Genomic DNA, 20,086 nt, shown 5'->3' on the forward strand with positions numbered 1-20,086 from the left:
GTAACCCATATATTATGTGTATGTATCCCTGGAAAAAACGTTGAAACGGAGTCATCGTTGCCTTTGCAGAACGCCCTGCTGCAAGAAACGAGCGAGGAATGGGAACAGTGCGAGCGCAAGCTCAAAGACGCAAGAACTTGGCTGGAAAAGGCCCGGCAAAGCCTCGACTCGCCGCAAAACAAAAAAAAGCCCCTGCGCGACCAGCACGCCATTCGCGAGAAGATGCTCAGCGACGTGGCCATACAGAGAACCAAGATCGAGATGAGCGTCGAGAAGCTACAGGTGCACTTCCGCTCGGGAATCGGTGGTGACAGCCGCGTCGTCGAGATCGCGGACGGGCTCGTCGCCGAGCTCGGTGGCCTTCACGAGATCGTGCGAGAGCAAGTTGGCTCGCTCGAGGCTACGCTCGCTCAGCTTGATCGGTATCAGCAGGTTAGGGTCCAAGAGAGAGATGGGATTGGTTGAAGGATGCGGAGAATTCACTTGACAACCATCGAAGGTGCACGTCGATGTCCCGTTGTGACGATTGTTTTTGCCGAGGGGCTGATAAATGTCTGATTATAGAGTCGCAAGTTGAACCTCTTTACAATTTGGACCACTTTTTTGTATGCCTTTTATAAAGTTTAAGCTGATGAGCAAAAGCTCGTTAAGGATCTTAAACTCAGGTCAAGATCGAGAGAAGTATCTAGTTTCTTGGAATGGTTTTTTTTTTTTTTTTTTTTTTTTACATTTGGAGAAGAACCACAGGTTTAGGTAAATTCTACTTGCCACACTGATTGGTGGATAGTATTGTTGTCCCTCGAATCGGTTCCCTTAAAGCCATACATATCAAGACTATATTACTCAAGTAAGTAGAAATACATCGAATGAGGACATAGCTTGGTAGGAAATGAGCAAAAATCCTTAGGATGTCCTTAATGACTATTAAGTTATCAGCCCCTCGTTGTTGGCTTTGACCATCGCAATCGTTCGTTCGATGGTTGCGACTGAATTCTTCTGTCCTTCGAGAGTAGGACGTTGGCAGGACATGACGCGATGTATTAAATTGTTTTCAGGAAATTCAACAACTACGTCAACAAATCGTACAGGTTGAACAACAACTGAGGACAGTACTCAGTCCGACGTATCTGCCTAACGATCGAGAAAAGGCACTACAAGAACAGCAGGTAGGTCGTCGATTTCTTTACTCAAACCCCCTTATCCTCACCCATATTTTTTTTCTCTTGCACCTGCACTGTGCGCTACATATGAACATAGGATAGCAATTGATTTGTACATATACGTAATAATTGAAATCGATACCAACTCAAAACCACCACCGTTTTTGGGATTTATCGTAAAAAGGAAGAAAATAAAGTACGTAGTGTTGTAGTTTAAACACGTACCCACTTGGAGTTGTTAATTTTTACGTCGATTGGTGGATCAAAGCTTGCGCTAACGTGTATTTTTCTGTACACTTTACTTTATCCACGAGATTTTTATTTCTATTATTCTTTATTCTTATTTAACTGCTATTTATAACTTAGAGCCATCTCACGTACTGTATTCCTCTACTTTTTTTTTTTTTTTTTTTTTTTTTTCATTTTTTCGAGTACAGGACGATGCTTTTTTTCCAAGTTACAAAACACCTATGTTTTTCAATGCTTTAGAAATCATTGGTGACAGTAGAAATAATATTTGCATAATTTACTATCGATTCGTCCAGGTGGTATTTGCTTTTTGGGTATTGGTTGGTATCTTTATTTGAATCATGGTTTGTGTACTGTTTTCACTTTTCGCACTTAGCTTTTAAGTTATACTTTTGTGGTATTTTTATTTTGGCACAAGGGACGATATTTGATTTTGTTTGTTTGTGTTGGCAATTTTTACTTGTATGTATACTTGAGATAAAAATAATTTTGTATCATGTTATTATTATTTTTCACTTCACATTTTTCGTCAAGTCGTATCGTTGTAGATTACACATTAGCTTTTGTATATTAAATTTTAGGTAAACAAATTTGTCTTTTGAATATTACAAATACCAATGAAAATGGCTTTACAAAAATGATTAGCCATTTGCAGCAACTCAAAGCAGCCAAATCGAATCAAATTCCTTGGGTTAAATGAAAAAAATTGTAAAAAGCTACACGAAAAATCTGGACAGTTCGTGATAACTACAATGCCTCAAGACGGCAATGCGAACCCTCATCGGCATAGCCCAACATGCAATTAATATAATTTTTTCACTCTTTAAAATCTTACGTTTGTCGACTAGCCGTTCATTTATGACTTTTGTTTGCTGCATTCCCTTTCTTTTCCACACTCTCATTCGTCCCTCAACCGCAACCACCTTATCCCTCGTTATATCTCTCTTTTTTTACCTCTCACTCTCTTAATATTAATATCTCCGGTATGAAACCCAAACGTTCTGTTCGTCGTCTTGATATCATTTTTGTTTATGCATTTCGTTGCTCCATTTGAACGATTTTCTCTTTTATTTACTTTGCCTTTGTCATGCTCCTTGTTTTATTTTGGCGCGGGGTTTTTCCACTCTTATCCTTTGCAATGAATGAATCTGATTGAAAAAAAAAAAAAAAACTATTCCAATCGCTCAATTTTCTCGTTTACGATGGTTAGGCTTATCGGGATCACATAAGGCTTTTGCACGGCAAAATTCAGGCTCGCACTGAAAGATCGAAACTGTTACATCAGCGTGGAATACCTGATTCGGAGCCATTAGAACCTTAACGCTCGGACAATGTTGGCCTCCGATTGTCTCGTCTGATCGTCGGCCAATTTACAAACTCACATATTATTGCTCGTATGTGTGCGCGTTGCAATGAGCATAATTATTAAAGGCTGTACTCTTTTTCGTCGAGGACGCGAAAAAAACTTTTTAGTGGCAATGCCGCTGCATTCCTGCCTCATCTGGTTATCAATCCGTCACCATGATTTTGACGTTGTAACCCTTAAACCAAACGAGTACATTCGATTTGAATTTTATTATAATTTTTTTTTTCTTTTCATTATCAAATCGTGTGCTTTGTGTATTTTTTATTATAACGTAATGCAAACTAAATTATGATTATTTAATATTGTGTATAAATGAGATTACAGTAGTGACATTAACTATTTCTTTTAAATGCGTTTAAATGTGTAAATTATTATCATTATAATTTTAGAACAACGTTTGTCTTTGATGATGTACGATAGATTTGGAAAACGAGAAAAATAAAGAGCATTTTGTGAGAGTTTAACAAAAATTTTCTTCTATCAATATCTCTAATCACTCCTTCCACTAATCGGCGTAACCATAAAATTTTCCGAGTTTTCCACACCTCACATTATACAGAATTGAAGCTTTCATGTGATTCTCGAAGAATTTGCACTGAGACTTTTACGCCTTACAAAAGAGGATATATTTCGTTTTTGAAACTTTAGTTCCTAACAATCTTAGAATTTTCAAAGATTATTATTTTTTTGTTAAATAGTACAAAACTTAACATATGTACAGATAAAACGTGCTTACGATGCTTGAAACAAAAAATTCATGTATGCCCATCCTGCTCAAAATTATCATATGAGTTCTCCTGGCACTAAAAATTTTGCGAGCAGGCTTTGCAGACAAAGCTGGAGGAATGGCAACAGCACGTACGGACACTGACCGATCAAATTCACACCATCGATCCGAATTATGTGCCTCCGAGTGACGATGCTGGCAACAAGCAGATCAACGTTACTTCGTACGCTGCTGTAACAGCCGGACGATCGAGATCGAGCTCTCGTCACGCAAGCCCTCATAAAACACCTAGAGAGGAGGTCCCGCTACAAGCTCAAATCCTTCATCAAACGAATCTTGAATCTACTTCTCCATTATTGCTACCCTCGACGCCGACGAACGATGATAAAGACGGATTTCAAGCGCAGAAAACGAAAATTCAAAACGAAACTACTAAACAAAAGAATGCACGTTCTCAAAAGAAAAGCGAGCAACGAAACCTTAGAGAAAATGATCAAGGAGATAAGCAAAAAATAATCGAAAAATCCGAAGTTGTTTCCCGACGTGGAAGATCTCCCACGAAGAAAGTTTCATCGAAGCAGTTGCCTAAGACGTCCGAAAAATCAGAAATTCCTAGCGTACGCATTGAAGAAGCTGAAATAGTTAAAACAATAAGCTTGCCGACCAATAAAGAGAATTACATAGAACACAGAGAAGACACGCCTCAGAGAGGTTTAGTGAGCGAAGAAAGACGTGTACGATCTCCGAGTCCAATGTGGTTTCCAGGATCAACCACCTATGCCGATATCTTAAGGGGACGTTCGTCTAGAGCACCGTCTGTTGAACAAGATGAAAAAGTTGATGAAATGACCCACTTGAAAATCAAAGAGTCACGTTTATTGCCAAGAGAGGTTTTACCGATGAAAGTTCAAGAATCGCAAGATTTGGATGTAGACAAAGGTTCAAAAACTGAATTGGACATAACAGAAAATAAAATATCTGAAAATACTATCGCAGGTAGTAATGAAACAGCGCCTTTAAACCAATCAATTGTAAGTTCGGAAACAATAGTAACCAGCTGGGCAGACCAGCCTTCAGAAGATTACAATCCCGAGGTCGAAACAATTATTCCTTTGCAACAACATGACGTCTACAACTACATGCATCCCATGCCAGAATTGGTAGGGTACAGTTACACCCAATTAAATCCGTATTCAGTTGATTCTTTTGTTTATCATCAGGCACATCAACAACAAATGGCACAAATCAATTACGATACTGACGTTCATTATGCAGGTGAGCAATTAATGGCACAACCGAGTTACTTGCCACAGAATGTATACCAAAACCCGACAAGTTTACATCAACCTATCGATAAAATCACTTATCCAACCGATGATAAAGTTGTACATGCACAAAATGTATCTAATGTTCTGACAAACCTTCCAAAGAATGAAAGTTTTCCCGCAGAAATAGTGTCGTCTGAAGTTTCTGTTTCATCAGAAATGATGGTAGACTCAACAATACCTGTGGGTGGTCTTCAGACTAGTGACCAAGACACCGTAAATGATGATAATTTACAATTGAAAACAATCGATAAAGATCAGACAATTACCGTTGATCAAGTAGAATTACAAGAGCCATCTTTCTCATACGCTCAAATATTATCACAAGGTTTGCCATCTCGTGAAATGTCACCTGTTACGTTAATACCAGTATCAAGTAAAATGAAAGAAAGATCTGAATCACCAAGCATTTTCAAATCTTCTTCAAGCCAAACCAGATCAGAAAAATCAAGTCCTCATGGCTTATGCGACCAAAATATCATGGCAGACAAACAACAAAGTTGGGATACCATCAAAAAAAAAGATTCCAAACGAAAACAATCAGCTTTTGATCAGCAACCTGAGAAAAAAGAAGCTGTTAAAAAAATCAAGAAAAATGTAGTTAAAAGTAAAGATGAAACAGTCGAAACCGACAAAATAATATCAAAAAAACAAGGTAAACAAAAGTTTTCACACCAGGAACCTACTCTCAAACTTCCAAAGCCCTTACAAAATGAAAAATCAAGCCCACAGGATGAAAAAGTGGAGAAAAAAGAAGCAAGTGAAAAAATTAATTCTGACAGCTTACCCCAAACTGTATCTGACAAGAAAAAAAAACAAAAAAAGAAAAAAACTGAATCTGAAGATGAAATTGATAAAGCTTTAAAAGAAATTGAAAGTATGGATAAAAGTAAATCCAAAACCTCTAAAGACAAACTCAATAAAGAATCTACCAAGTCTAATGACAAGCACGAAAATGCGGAAGCAGTACAAAAATTTAAACCCTCTGTAAAACAAGAAGAATCAAATAAGAATGTTGAACGAAAACCGATTCAAAATTTGGATGCGAATCAAAAAAAAGAATTAGATAAAACAAATAAAACTGTAAGAATTGATAAATCAGAAAATGAAACTATTTATAAAGACGTTGCAGAAGCATCTCACATGAACGCTGGAAAATATGGTAAAAAGAAAAACAAGTCGACCATTATGTCTGATAAAGTTACTGAGTCGGAAATCGTTGTATCTAAGAAAGAAAAGAAAAAAAAAGATGTAGTAATTCCATTGAATAAAGATTCCACAGGTGAAAAAATTGCAAAAGCTAAGAAGTCCGAAGAAAACAAAAATCAGTTTGACAAATTAGATCAAACGTTATCTAAAGACAACAAAATTAAAAATATCGATGAAAGTCATAAAGCGGAATTCAAAGATGTACCAAAAACAATTAAGGAGAAGAAAATAAATAAATATGATGATCTCATTCAGTCTAATTCAGAGGAAGCAGTAAATGCTTCTATACGAGATTCTAATGAACATATCAAAGCAAATGTCGAATTATTTAGCGATGCGAATAACACAAAATCAAATCAAATACATAAATCAAACAAAAAGGGGGAAAGCAAGTCTAAAAAATCTGTAAGCTTACAGAAATGCCAAGCTCCTCAATGTTTAGATGAACCAAGAGATGAATTGAAACAATTAGGAAATGTAAAATCGCAAACCAAAAATGACGACTTACAGCAAAATATATCATGTGAATTATCTTGTGGTAATATTGATACAGAAATTGATATCGCATGCCAGTCTCAATCAGAGAAAGAAACATCGAATATAAAATCTGTAAAACATACTAAAGAATTCACTGAAGCAGAAAAATTAGCAGACCGAGAGCAATGTGCAAAAGGCAATAAAAATAAAAAGAGTAAAAAAGAACAGACTGTAAAGTTAAAAACAGAAGCTGATATGATGATTTCTGAAGAATTAGTCGACAAAGAAGAAATAAGGAGCAAGAAAGAAAACAAGACATCCCTTACTGATAATGTATCAGAAAAAAAAGCTGTAGCGAAAAAAAGTAAAGTAAATTTACAATTAAATCCTAATAAGTCTGTGTTATCAATGCCCGATGAAATAAAAATTTTACATGAACCTGAAAATGAACCACTTTTGCCAGTGGAAGATAATTTGCTTACAAATAAAACAAAATCCAAACTATCAGCTGAAATGGTTTCGAGTAGTTCAACGCTTGACGATATTTTAAAAATCAACGAAAAACCATTATTCAGTAATGTTCAAGATCTTAAAGAGAAACAATCACTTGACGATGTAAGAACAGTTATCGATTCAAAAAAAGAAGAAATTAATAGTATGGCACAAGCAAAAACAGAAATTGAAGAGTTAAGTAAAAGAGAAGTAATGGCAGCTGAAGAAATAGAAAAATCAGAGAGTAAGGAAGAATCGAAGAAACCTCATAAATACGAAATGTTACGAGCCTATCAAATGGACTATCATGCCCATGCACAAGCTGAGTGTGATCTACACTGCTTTTATAAAATTGAAAAAGTAATACAAGAATCAAAACAACCTCAGATTCAATCAGGAAGTGATCAGCTTGTAAATATAGAAAAAGTTGTTCAACAATCTAAAATGAAAATTTCGAAAAGCAACGATACTAATGTGGAATTTGATGATTTAACTGTCAAATCTGTCAAAAAAAAAGAATCAATTACATCTGAAGGTTCTCTGATAAAAGAATCACCAAAGAAGTCAACCATCCATTTAAAATCAGATGATTCATGGATGAATCTCTTGGATGAGCCAATAATTATTGATGATGATTTCGATGAAGATGATGTAAAAAAAAAAGATACACTTGACAAAATTTTGACAGAACAGGAGTCAAAAAAATCACCTTCGATTTCCGTTCATAATGACATTAAAAAGATATCACTCGATAAAAACTCTGAAAATTTGGATCAAATAAACGCGAAAAAAATGGAAGAAGTAAGTGAAAAAGATTCAGATAAAAACTCTCAAATTCATGAATCTGCCATTACAAAGTCAACTCAAGTTCAGTCTGATGAGTTAGAGACTGACAACATAAACAAGTCAAAAAAAATCAAAGATGTGACCGATACATTTCCGGTACTTAACACTAATAAATCTAAGGATGATGCTCCACAAGTAGTACACGTTGAAAATGTAAGTAGTTCTCAATCTGCGAAACAGAAAAATAAGAAAAAAAAACATATGACTGAAAAAACAGTAGAATTTGTAAAAACTGGCCAAATAAACACTACAACAAGAAGTGATGACACAGACAAAAGTAAAACCAAAAATCGTACAGAAGAACTTCCACCTCCTACTTACCCAACGACATCCGATAAAGATTTAGTGATCGATGAAAAATCTACTCAATTGATGGACGAATCAGACAAAAAACAAATTATGCAAGAAATACCTGAAAATGTAAAGAACGATTCAATTGAAGAAATTCAAAAAAAGGGTTGCGAAAAAATGGAGTCGTGTACTTCCAGCTTAAAAGAAACTTTGTCAGACTCACCAAGTAATGATGCAGATGAAATAAGAAAGAAGGAAGACGAAATTATTAACGCATTTACTGAAAAACTAAAAGCAGGTTTTAATGTTCCAGTAGATAAATTAAATGAATCTCTGGCAGAAGAAGCTGGGCCTTCCAAAGATTTTAAGCCTCTTGATTTGTACGAAAATAAATATTTACAGCCACTAAAGATCCCTGGAGATGAAAAAGTAAACTATCTCAAAGGTGAAGAAAGATTGACTGCAGATTTCATCAAGAATTTCGTTGAAAATCATCCCTGGAATGTCGATCTTACCCCAGAAGAAGAAGAAGAACTCGACTATGTACTAACGACTAAGAGTCTTAATTTGAACATACCTCGTTTCCAAAACAGACAATGGCTTAAAGACGCAAGAGAAAGAGCAGAAGCTCGAAAAAGGGAGCAATACAAAGATTTCTTAAAAGATGTAGATCTAGATATAGAACGAGACAAAATTGAGCACCCAGATTTTATGAAACAATTACTAGAACTAAAGGAGAATTTAAAGGATGACAAAGCTTTTTGGGGAAGTATTCAGGAAGCTACAGAAGAACTAGAAAAAAAGGGGGATATGTCTGGCAATTCGAAATCCATCTTTCAAAATAAAGAAACGGAACAAGAAACCAAGAGTGACAAAAAAGTGCCAGTTGAAGAAAAAATGACAAAAGATAATGTAGTAATAAAGAAAAGTGGAGTTGATGTTGCAGAGAAACATCATAATGTCAAAGAAAAAACATCCATTTCAAGTGATGAAAAAGAAAAAGACAAAATTGTCTTACCACTTTCCCAAAAAGGAAAAACGAAAGAGCCTTTATTAGAAGAGTCTGACTCAACAAAGAAAAAATCTAGCAATGAATATGAAAAACAAATAAAAAAACAATCTGATAAGACTTTAAAAAGCGAAGAAAAAATTGACTCAAATTCAAGTAAAGGGAAGCCTAACAAAGAAGAAACAGTAAAACATGATACACAGGATGGGTCGTCAAAAAGTAGGTCTTTCGATATTAATCAATCAAAGCAATCGCAGATTAGAGAATCAAGTCCCTCTTCAAAAACTGTAAAAGAAGAATTCAAAGTAGAATCAGATAATAAGAGTTCCGGTAAAAAAAAACTGTCAAAGGGCAAAAAAATTAAAAGTCAGCTGCAACAAACGTTCCAAACCCCAACCATTGAATGTGATATAAAAGAAAGTACCAAGAATACTTATGTTAGCAAAGATGCATTGGATAAAGACGAAAATAATATACCAAAACAAGAAAATATTAGTATTAAAAAATATGACGAGCAAACTGTTATTTCTACCATACATGAAAAAAAAGACTTACCAATATCCAACGTAGCAAAGAATCAAAATGTAGTATTAGAACATAAAACTCTAGCTCTTCCTGTAATACATGATAAAATAGAAGTTAATCAGACTGATTCCCATCAACCAACTTCGGTTGTTAAAAAAACTTCTGAAAAAGCTCCTAAGAAAAGAAAAAATAATGCAACAGCATCTACTTTTATTAAACAGTCCAGCATAATACCACCTGATGGACAGCCAACAATTCCACTAACTAATGTTTCACTTGAAGGAAAAATGGAGTCTATTGATAGTGTTATTCTCATTGATAATCAGAGTTTGGAAGGATCAGTTAATAAAACAGAAATATGTTCAAACCTTCCTGAATCTGAAAGCCTTGGACATAAAGAAAATCAAAAAATTATTCCAACTGAAACAAAAACTTTTGTTGGGAAACAAATCGAGGAACAGGAAAAAGCTGAAAAAAAAGTAATTGAAACATCTGAAAAATTAAGTGATACGTGCTCAACAAATAAAGATGTAGAAACGCACGTGAATAAAAATATAACTGATACAAAAACAAATCAGCCACTAAATATATCAGATACTTTTAGTGGTTCAAAAAATAAAAAAAAATCAAAGAATAAACAAAACAAAATATCTTCAGTAGATCATACCAAAATAGAAACAATAAACGCAACCAAAAAAAATGTTGAAGAGGCAACAAACATTTCGGAAGACTCTAAAATAAAAAATGATTCTGAAGAGTCTTCAACTTCGCAGTTGACGAAAAAAGATAAAATTCATGACAACAAAAATGACGATAAATCAAAAACTCATATCCCCCAAGAAAATATTGTAGAGCAACTTGCGGAAACCCATAAAACGATTCCAGTACAAGATACATCAAAGCAAAAAAGTAAATCTAAAAAGAACACTCAAAAGCAAAACACAATTTCTAAAAACTCTAAAAATGAAGAGAAAAACAAAGCTTCTGATATTAAAGAAGATACAGATTCGAAAATTAACATAGAATTTGAAAAGAGTAAAGATCAGAAAGATGCTCAAGATTCTGTGGTTACGCAAGGAATCAATATGAATAAAGAAGTAAGTTTACAAGTTACAATTAAAGAGGAAAAAAATAAAGAAAAGTTACTGGTTGACAGTACCCAGTACAAAGAAGAATTCAAAATTGATTTAACAAGACAGCCATTTTTGACGCAAGATACTAGTAAATTTAATTTTGAAAAATCCAAACAAAAAAATAAACAAGACGTTCAGAAGAGTGAGAAATCAAAATGCGATAAAAATTCTACTCCAAAAACTAATAAAAATGAAGAGAATGCTCCTATAATCAAAACTAATCTACCTTTTAAAGATACCATCGAAGGCATTCAAGAAAAACATACTTCTGATGAAGATAAAGATGATTCGAAAACATCTACAGATATTCTCGAGAGCAAATTACCAGATCACAAGGATAAACATGTCCAAATCAAAAAGAAACCATTAGATGATACCAAGAAAGAAGTGTTACAATGTATTTCAGTAGAAAAATCAGAAGAAGCTGTGCTTGAACAAGAATTAGTCGACGTATCAAAGATTATTCAAGACATTACTAATGCTGATTCAACTGAATTTAGTGATAATAAGTATCAAATCATTGAATCGACAAGCTCTGACATTCTTTGCAAAAAAGATAAAAACAAGAATAGCGATCAAAAAGGGTCATTAAAAATTCTAACTGATAAAGATGTACAAGAAAGTAAAATAAATGAATCTTTGATGAATGTTGAGTCATATCCAAAGCAATCTAGTACTGAATCAAAAATTGATCCAGAGTCAGTATCGAAAGAAAACATAAAATCTCTAGTATCAGAAAAAGGTTCCACAAGCATTACAAATTCTAAAAAACAATCCAAGAAAAATAAAAAAAATAAAGGACAAAGAAGTCAAGCAGATCAAGTTGAAGTCAAAGAAGAAACAGAAGATAAACATTTGAAAGTTGAAGTTGAATCGCTTAAAGAAGAAAACGGAAACATTTCCATGTCCTGTGGCACAGACAACGTAGAAAAGCTTAAAATAGATGATAACAAAGAAATGGCAAGTATCAAGTCGAAGTCTTGTTCAAATATTTCCGACATTTCAGCTCCACAAAATGCACTTACACTTTCAGAAATATTAATAATAAATGAAAGTATCAATAGTGCAAATCAGTTGACTCAAACAATAGATACTATGGATTGTAAAAACGCACAATTTGACAATGTAATATCACATGATAACTTAAAAACAACAGGAGTTACTTTAGAAAATAATGTAGAAAAAGCCTCTAGGCCAAAAGTCACTTTTTACATTGACGATGAAATAGTGACTGTATCCCATAACAAACCTAATACAAACATTTTAGAAATTGAGGCAAAATTAATCTCTCAGCAGCAGAAACTTGACCCTCCTCATAATTGGATTTCATTTTTGTCTGAAGATGCTGGTTTTTGGTTGGATAAACATGCATATCAAGATGCGGAATGTCGATTTTATGAAAACCTTGCTTCGAATCTTAAAAAAAAATCTCATGACACTATTTCTGAATCTTCTAACAAAGATCCGAAGGATGACCCCGATAATAATGATAGTTCAGGAAAGGGTGGAAAACCAAACAACTCTTCACATTCCTCGAATTCAAATAACGGTAGTCCCCAAACTGAACGTTTAGTCGCAGATTTACCTGGGGGGATTGGTAGCTGGAGCGATGATAGCACGTATCTATCTATTGAAAATATCGTAGACAGTGATGACGAACAGGAAGTACCTTTGGATTGTATTAACGTACCGAAGGCTTCAAGTCCTGATCCTAATTCTTATTCATGTCAGCCACAATCCCATTCCGTTCCTGACATTTATTTAGGTATAGAGTCGAGCAGTCCCGTTGAGATGCCGAATATCATAAAGGAAACGAAGATTCATAACCTGGCTCAGAAGAACCAAGAAAATAACATTTTAACAGCTCAGGTGCGAGTCATTGACTTGGCGACCAAATTGATAGTGTGTGTTTGTCATGCTTCTTTGTGTCACATCCAACAAATAACGCGTTTATGTTTGATAATTTTTATGATTAAAATAAAAAATCAAAGTACGATAAAATTTTTTTTAATAGCAATGTTAATTTTATTTGCTTTTATTTTTTTAACAGTTTTTTTTTTTTGGTAGTAAGTTCAAGTATTTTTTCTACTTTGGGTTTTTTTAAACCTTCGACGTTTGCTAAACCATAAGTAGAAAAAATAGCGTTGTCCACTGGTATACAAAGACGATCGCAAATTCCCTAGGGCGTTGCTTTGCAAGCACCTTTGGGCTTAGTTATTGTCCTGGAGAAGATGCACACTAGTGACTTAATTCACTACATTTAAAAAAAATTTGACTTTTAGCTTTTATTGTACTTCTTCATTTTATAAATTGAAAAAAAAAAATTTTTCATTGTTTTTTTCTAATCTTTTTTTGTGACAATTGTTTTAAGCCGATGTCACTGTTATTTTTATACAACGGTTTGACAGATTGAATAATTTTTGTTTTTAAAAATTATAGTCATACTACTAACTAATACATTAACTGATGTAATCAAAAGGTTCCCAAAGAAAAATATAATTGAACGTGATAATTATTAATTAAAAACGTTGACATCCTCTTAAATAATTTTCTTACTGCTATACCCATTAAGTTTTTGAGACAACTAAAAACTTACAATGAAAAGATTTCTAAAATGTGTTTTTTGTTGCTTAACCATATTAAACTGCTTTACTTGAATGGTGACGTAAAAAATGAAAACAAAGTTCGAAGTGATATTTGATTTTTTGCACGCACGCTCACTTCCAAGTCATGAAAATAATTTTTGACTTTATTCAGCATCTGTGAACTCCATAAAGTTTCTCTTATAGATATTATTCCCTCCTATTCATTATTAACACTTATCCAAACTCTTTAACAAATATTAATTTTCAGGTACCTTCTGCAGCCACATACAAATTAATGAATTGCAGACTTTCATTAGTCATGTATTTTTAATAATAATAATCGTTTCCGTAAAACTTTTGTTTCATGAATTTGAGTTTGAAATGCTTTTTAATAAGCAATTTTCTGAATTTGAATATAATGAAATTTCAAAATATTTATTTACAAACTTTTAAAACTTGAATTTATGAACAAAAAAAAACAAATCCTAACCCATTGATACGTTTTTTTTTCAGAGTGTGATAGCATTGCATTTTTTTAAAAATGATTATTGTTACGACAAAATTTTCTTATGATTTTGCATAATTCTGATTACCTACAATAAATTTGGCTGAATTAACTGCACGCAAAGATTCATGTAAAATAACGAATCGAGTGCTAAATATATGGTCTCATTCTAGGAAAAGATGAAACACAGCATCGATGATCTTCAAGTAGCGCTTGCCCAACTTGAAGGAGCTCTCAAAACTGTGCCACGCGATAGTTTGCAGTCTATGATTAGCTCTCTTTCGGTAAATTTTACATTTGCATTTTAACGTAAAACTAAAGTAGAAAACAATTTTACTCATCTTAACTAGTTAAATATTATTATTCACATCAGTTTAATTACGAGGACTATAATTACTGCGTGTTGTAGTCGTAAAAATACATTTAAAAAAATTTTTTTAGACCATATTAGCAGATCTACGATACTACAATCAAGAAGCCAACAGAATCAGTACCGAAATCGCGCGATCGCCCCAAGATCACGAAACTAAACAACTTCAAGTATCTATAACTGAGATTCGACGACGTCTTGCTAAATTACTGTCTCAAGCAGAACAGAGTCAGACTACCCTCGAAGAGGCTCGTGAAGCTCAAGAAAACAGGAAAAAGGAGATCCAAGCTTACAAACAATGCCTTGAAGAAACCGAAGCCTGGATCAGACATGTCACTTTAACGATTAATGACCAAAAAACTGTTCTTAACTATCAGGTCTTACAAACATTGTAACTTTGTAATAGAGCATTCAATTCTGTAAAATTTTATCAACTATTTTATACAATTAATCATTCTTGCTGTTAGTGAAAAAATGTTTTTTCAATGATGCTCTGACTTGTTCAAGTTAAATCGTAAATGTATATTGTTTACCGATAACTTTAATTTTTAACAGGTTTTGTTGGATGAAATACAGTTCCGAGTGCAACGGCTGACTGAATTAGAATCCATGTCCGAAGTCAATGAACTAGCTAAAATTTTGAAAGGTTCCCTGCAAGAAATTGAAGTTCTTCTAAAACAAAAGCAACAGGTATACGAATCATGCCAGAACTTGGATACTTATTTTCTCAGTACGAATCAACATGTTGTATTGATGGGTCTCGCTTGAATGTGAAATCAATATGTACCTTTTTTTTTAAACTACCGAAAGCTTGTTTTATCAAATGAATACAAAGGTCTAATCTAGGACGCATTATTGGCAGGCAATATATTGTTATTATAATTGATTAAAAAACAAAAAAAAAAAAAAAGTTCTTGGTTTGCAAAACTCAAGTTACTATCGATGTGATAAGAAGATATGCTGACTTTTGTTTGAATATTTGGGGTTATAATAGTATTAAGGAAGTAAATATACTTTATTAGATGTGAAAGATTTAATAACAACGTATTAGTTCAATCAAAATTAACTACCCACTTTCGGAATGTTTATTTTACTTGTGTTCGTCGTCTTCCTATACTAAAAACTGAAATCATAAAAAATCATAGTTTTTTCATTGAAAAAGCTGATTTTTTAAAAATATATTTCCTTCCTTACAGAAGTACTATATTTGTTAAAATATAGAATCTTTGGTGGTTGGGATCCTTATTAAGTAACTGTTCTTTATCTTCAAACACCATCAAATCACCAGATCACCATTATTACTCTATAGCCTTCACTCACGCTTTTTAATTACTTTATTTGTAATGTGCACGAAATAAATGGTAATGCACGTGACATGTATACTTTAAAATAGTGCCTTTTCATAAATTTTTTGTGAATTTTAGCAATTGTTAGTAAATGATTTGTGTATACCTGCTACCAAGCAGTTAAAACAATCATTGATCAATTTGATTATGCAACTTTTGTTTGGTTGCTTTACATTAGAAACCTAAGATTTTACGTTGAGTTATTAAAAACTGGCAAGAGAATTAAATGTAATTAACAAATGGTTTCGATACTGTAATTTATAATCATGTAAAATATGAATGACGTGTGGTTAATTGTTATTATATTGTAATAATACTGCCTCATTAAAGAGTTCCATACTACTTCTTCTATTGCATTTTCCTTTTCTTTATCATTCTTAATTCAAACTTCTTTTTCTTGATCATGTTTCTTCTTTAATATGAATACCTTCAAAGATGGTATATTTTATGTAATATGAGAAGACAAAAAAAAAAATATATATACTTATTTAAATGAGTTAAGCACAATCAAATAAATTTCTTATTAAAGTTTCAAATATAAAAAAATTCTTTAATATTTATGACAAGTTTTTTTAAATACTTTCGTTTTTGAATAAGATCAGTCCTAACCTATTTTTATAATTAAAGTTTAATTTAACTATCAAATTAGTTTTATACTGTATAATGCTTTCACAAGGTTTTGAAATTTTTAAAAACTAAATTATGAAAATTGCTTACTTAAATTTTTTGGTTTACAAATAAAATTGGTACAAGTAAATGCAAAAACTAACACGGGTCTTGAATTTATAAGTTGATTGACGAAGCTTCTAAATTTAAACTTCTCACTTACCGTGTAATGTCTATAGTGCAACATCTATTTTCATTTCTAATTTTAAACTAGCATCTTTTCTACACCCGTAGTGCCGTCTAAGACTTAACGATCTTTTTTCAGCAGGTGATCGAGGAAAATAAGGCATCGGCTTGGACCGAAATGCAACGCAGTGCCGACGGCACGGCAGATCAAGCATCATCGATCCACTCGTCTCTTGAGGGCTCCTCCCCATCATTGGCCGACGTTTCTTTGCAAACTGGTCATAGTTTAATTCAGGATACGAAAGACGAGTCAAAGCTAGAACAATATACTGCCCCTGTCATTGCTTCAGCGGCTTGTCAAACTTCTGAAACTGAAATTACTCCTGTTAATGCTGGATCGTCAGAAACTGTTCAAGTACAAGAATCCATAAGAGTTGTCAAAAGCACTGACGGTAAGCACGACGTTATTGAGATTGCGACTAAAAATATTTTGCCTCAAGCCAATCAGGAGCTCGCTCTCGGCGAACACGCTTTCAATCCAGAGAACATAGTAGTCGACATGAAATACCAAGACGCACAAAAACAAGAAAACATAACTTCGGAACTAAATATACAACATGCCGCGCCCCAGTCGTTTGAAACGGTTTTCGTCGAGCCTGACGACGTTACAACGGAAGTTGTCGTTGATAGTGATGGGACCAAGAAAATTATTGTCCGCAGATTACGTAGAACGTTAATGACTAGTAGACAGACAACACAACAGCATGTTTCGCAATTGTCAACTGCAGTTGGTGATGGACCACCGGTGATTCAAGCATTCTCCGAAGCTACGATGAGAGGCCAGCAAGTGACGGTAACAAGAGCAAAGTCCGATGGCACGGTGGAGATGTCTACTAAACAATCTTATGGCGGTAAAGTCGTAACTGGAACTCCAGGTGATGAATTAAATGTTCAAGAATACGAAAGTACTCCGCAATTTTCTCAAAGAATAATTCAAGGTGATATAGCAGAATTAAGTCCGAAACCAGTGAATGTTGATGATGCTTTAGTTGAAGGTACTGAGTATCATACGAAATCCTCTACTGTCCATGCAGTGGTACAGCAAGTGACTAGAAAAGTTATAAGGAAAACCCGACGTATCATTAGAAAGGTCACTATTATTGATGGTAAAGAAGTTACTAGTGAAGAAGTCGTTGAAGAACCCGAAGAGGTTGAAATAGATGAGCAAAATATACCACACATAAGCATTAATGTTATTAAGGGTGAACATAAAGAAATATTCAAAAAAGCTACTACAGTCCCTGAAGATGAAACAGAAACATTGACTACCAAAGTGGAAGATGTCGGAGAAGTTCCTGCAGCCGAATCAGTTCAAGAGGCATTAGTAGAAGCTAAGACTGAAGAAATAACAGAAAAGCCGGACAAAAAGAAGTCAAAGAAGGACAGAAAAAAGAAATCAAAGAAAAGTCCTACATCCCCACAAGATTCACTTGATTCTGATAAAACATACACGATTGAAGAAACTTACATACCAATTCAAAAAGAGTCTGAAATAGAAGCACCTGCCGCAGATTTTTCAACTGCAATAATTGATGATGTAAAAATTGCAACAGAACAAATTCAACCAATTGTTAAAGAAAAACATGAGCTTGAGTATACTTCAATTGAGGTAACAGCCCCAACAAAAAGTTTATCACCTACAGATAATCAAACATTGATAGATTCTGAAAAGTCTGCCATTTTTCAGACACCTATTGAAGAATCTCTAGAATCAACAACAAAGGACGTATCTTCTTTGGAGTCAACTACTGTTGAGGATGTACCAACGGTTTCAAAAGCCACTAGTAAGTTTGAAGATACAGTAGTAGGAACATCTTTTGAAACTCATGATATTAAACTAGAACCTGGCACAGTAGATGTAGAAAAGCACACTGACATTGATAGACGCACAGTAGACATTGAAAAACACTTTCAGTCAGATGCCGCTGATATTCCACAGAAAAAGAAAGAGATCAATGTAGAAGAAGTTAAAGAGAGTCTGATTCATGCAAATATTAAATCGGAAACAGATAAAATGTTAGAGAAAGAAAGGGAACAATTTGAAGATAAGAAATCAGATCTTGCACAAACTGAACGTGAAAAAATACAAACAAGTGAAGTAGTTAAGCCAGTTTCAACTGATTCTCAAGTAGGATTACAAACTGAATCAAATAATGTACAGAAGATTGATATTCTTTTATCAATACAACAACAAGATAAATCAGATAAGGGTCCATCAGTTTCTGTAGAGTCTCATATAAAAGAATCTGAGGTCGGCTTATCCAGAGTATCAGAAGACAAAGTTAATATAACATTACCTGCAGATACAGAAACCATCGAAGTTATGAAAGACAACAAACAACCTATAGAAACTTCAGATAAGAAATCTAAAGTTTCACCTAGTCCAAAAGTCGTTGAGAAAATTGAAAAAATTCAAAAGTCTTCTGACATAAGTGATGCAGAAAGTCTTACGGGTAGAAAAAGTAAAAGAAAGAAAAAAGACAAAGAGAAAAAAACACAAGAAGCAACTGATGAAGACTCTAGTATCTCTGCTGTAACAACTACTATAGATAAATCCATGGAAATTGAAATAACACAATCAGAATCATCAAAGCGTGTTACAGAACAACCCGAGCCTGATATTTATGAAATTGCTGATTTGTCAGACGTAGTTTCAAGTCAAAAAGACAAAGTATATGAAGGTAATGGTTATGAAGCTGATAATAAAATGACTGTCGAAGAAATTCCACGAGATGTTGAAAGTGATGCCAGCAAAAAGAAAAAGAAGAAAAAGAAAAAACAAAAGGCTGAAATTTCCATAGATGACGATGATAGGCCTGAAGAAATCGAGTTTACGGATGAAATGCAGAACTTTGAAGGTAAAAAAGTCAAAGAATCGAAAAAACCTTCAAAAAAACTTAGACGTAAAAAGGGAGACGTTGCTAAGGCTGATAGTGATGATGCTCTAGAAGAATCAAGTGATGTTGAAATGCATGAAATAGACACCCAAACTTCAATTGCTACTCATGATGTTTCTGTAGGCAAAGCATCGCCAGATGATCTTAAAAGCGTCGCCCCAACTTCTTCAGAAGCGGAAAAAATTAGTATACTTCAAAAAGAAGCACATGAAATAAAGGAAGACGAAAAACATACTAAAACTCAAACTTCTCCACAATCTTGTACCGATACTGCTTTACAAACTGATATAGAATTAAAGCCAGATGTAAAGGACGTTGCAGTAGAAATAAAAACTCCGGATAACATCTCAACAGAAGATATCGGTCAACAAACTACTCCTCGAGAGGAAGAAATATCCAGTCCAGTTCATATTCCTTCTGTTTCCATACAAGAAGCAGATACTCAAACAATCACTACTCAGGTTGAAAACCTGGAAACACAAACATCACCTGCTGAATCAGAAATATTAAAAGGTAAGCTTTTATGTTTCACTAATATTACTAACATAATTTATGGTCTACAGGAACGAAAAACACTTTGAACGTATGAAAAAGCTTTTTTTGTTCTAGTCCTTTGATTTCAGATTACGTCTGAAATTTTTTTTTACAAACTGTGATTAATAAAAATTAAAATAATGTTCGTATATATCTTTTATAAGATACAAATATTAGAAAAGTTGTGT

General features: G+C 33.7%; 1 protein-coding gene across 1 annotated transcript in view; it reads left to right on the forward strand.

Annotated features, from left to right (window-relative positions):
- The window catches only part of Msp300 (Muscle-specific protein 300 kDa), an 87,192-nt gene that overhangs the window by 35,244 nt on the left and 31,862 nt on the right, over positions 1-20,086 (forward strand). The window contains exons 30-35 of the mRNA XM_089591067.1: positions 70-432; positions 1,056-1,166; positions 14,073-14,183; positions 14,341-14,646; positions 14,825-14,959; positions 16,547-19,877. Coding sequence (XP_089447193.1) covers positions 70-432; positions 1,056-1,166; positions 14,073-14,183; positions 14,341-14,646; positions 14,825-14,959; positions 16,547-19,877 — 4,357 coding nt within the window. The remainder of the gene's footprint in view (positions 1-69; positions 433-1,055; positions 1,167-14,072; positions 14,184-14,340; positions 14,647-14,824; positions 14,960-16,546; positions 19,878-20,086) is intronic.

Source organism: Copidosoma floridanum, unplaced genomic scaffold (assembly GCF_036245765.1).
Source record: "Copidosoma floridanum isolate Cflo_tuat_1 unplaced genomic scaffold, Cflo_Japanese_pri ptg000013l, whole genome shotgun sequence".
NCBI classification, from domain to species: Eukaryota; Metazoa; Arthropoda; class Insecta; order Hymenoptera; family Encyrtidae; genus Copidosoma; species Copidosoma floridanum.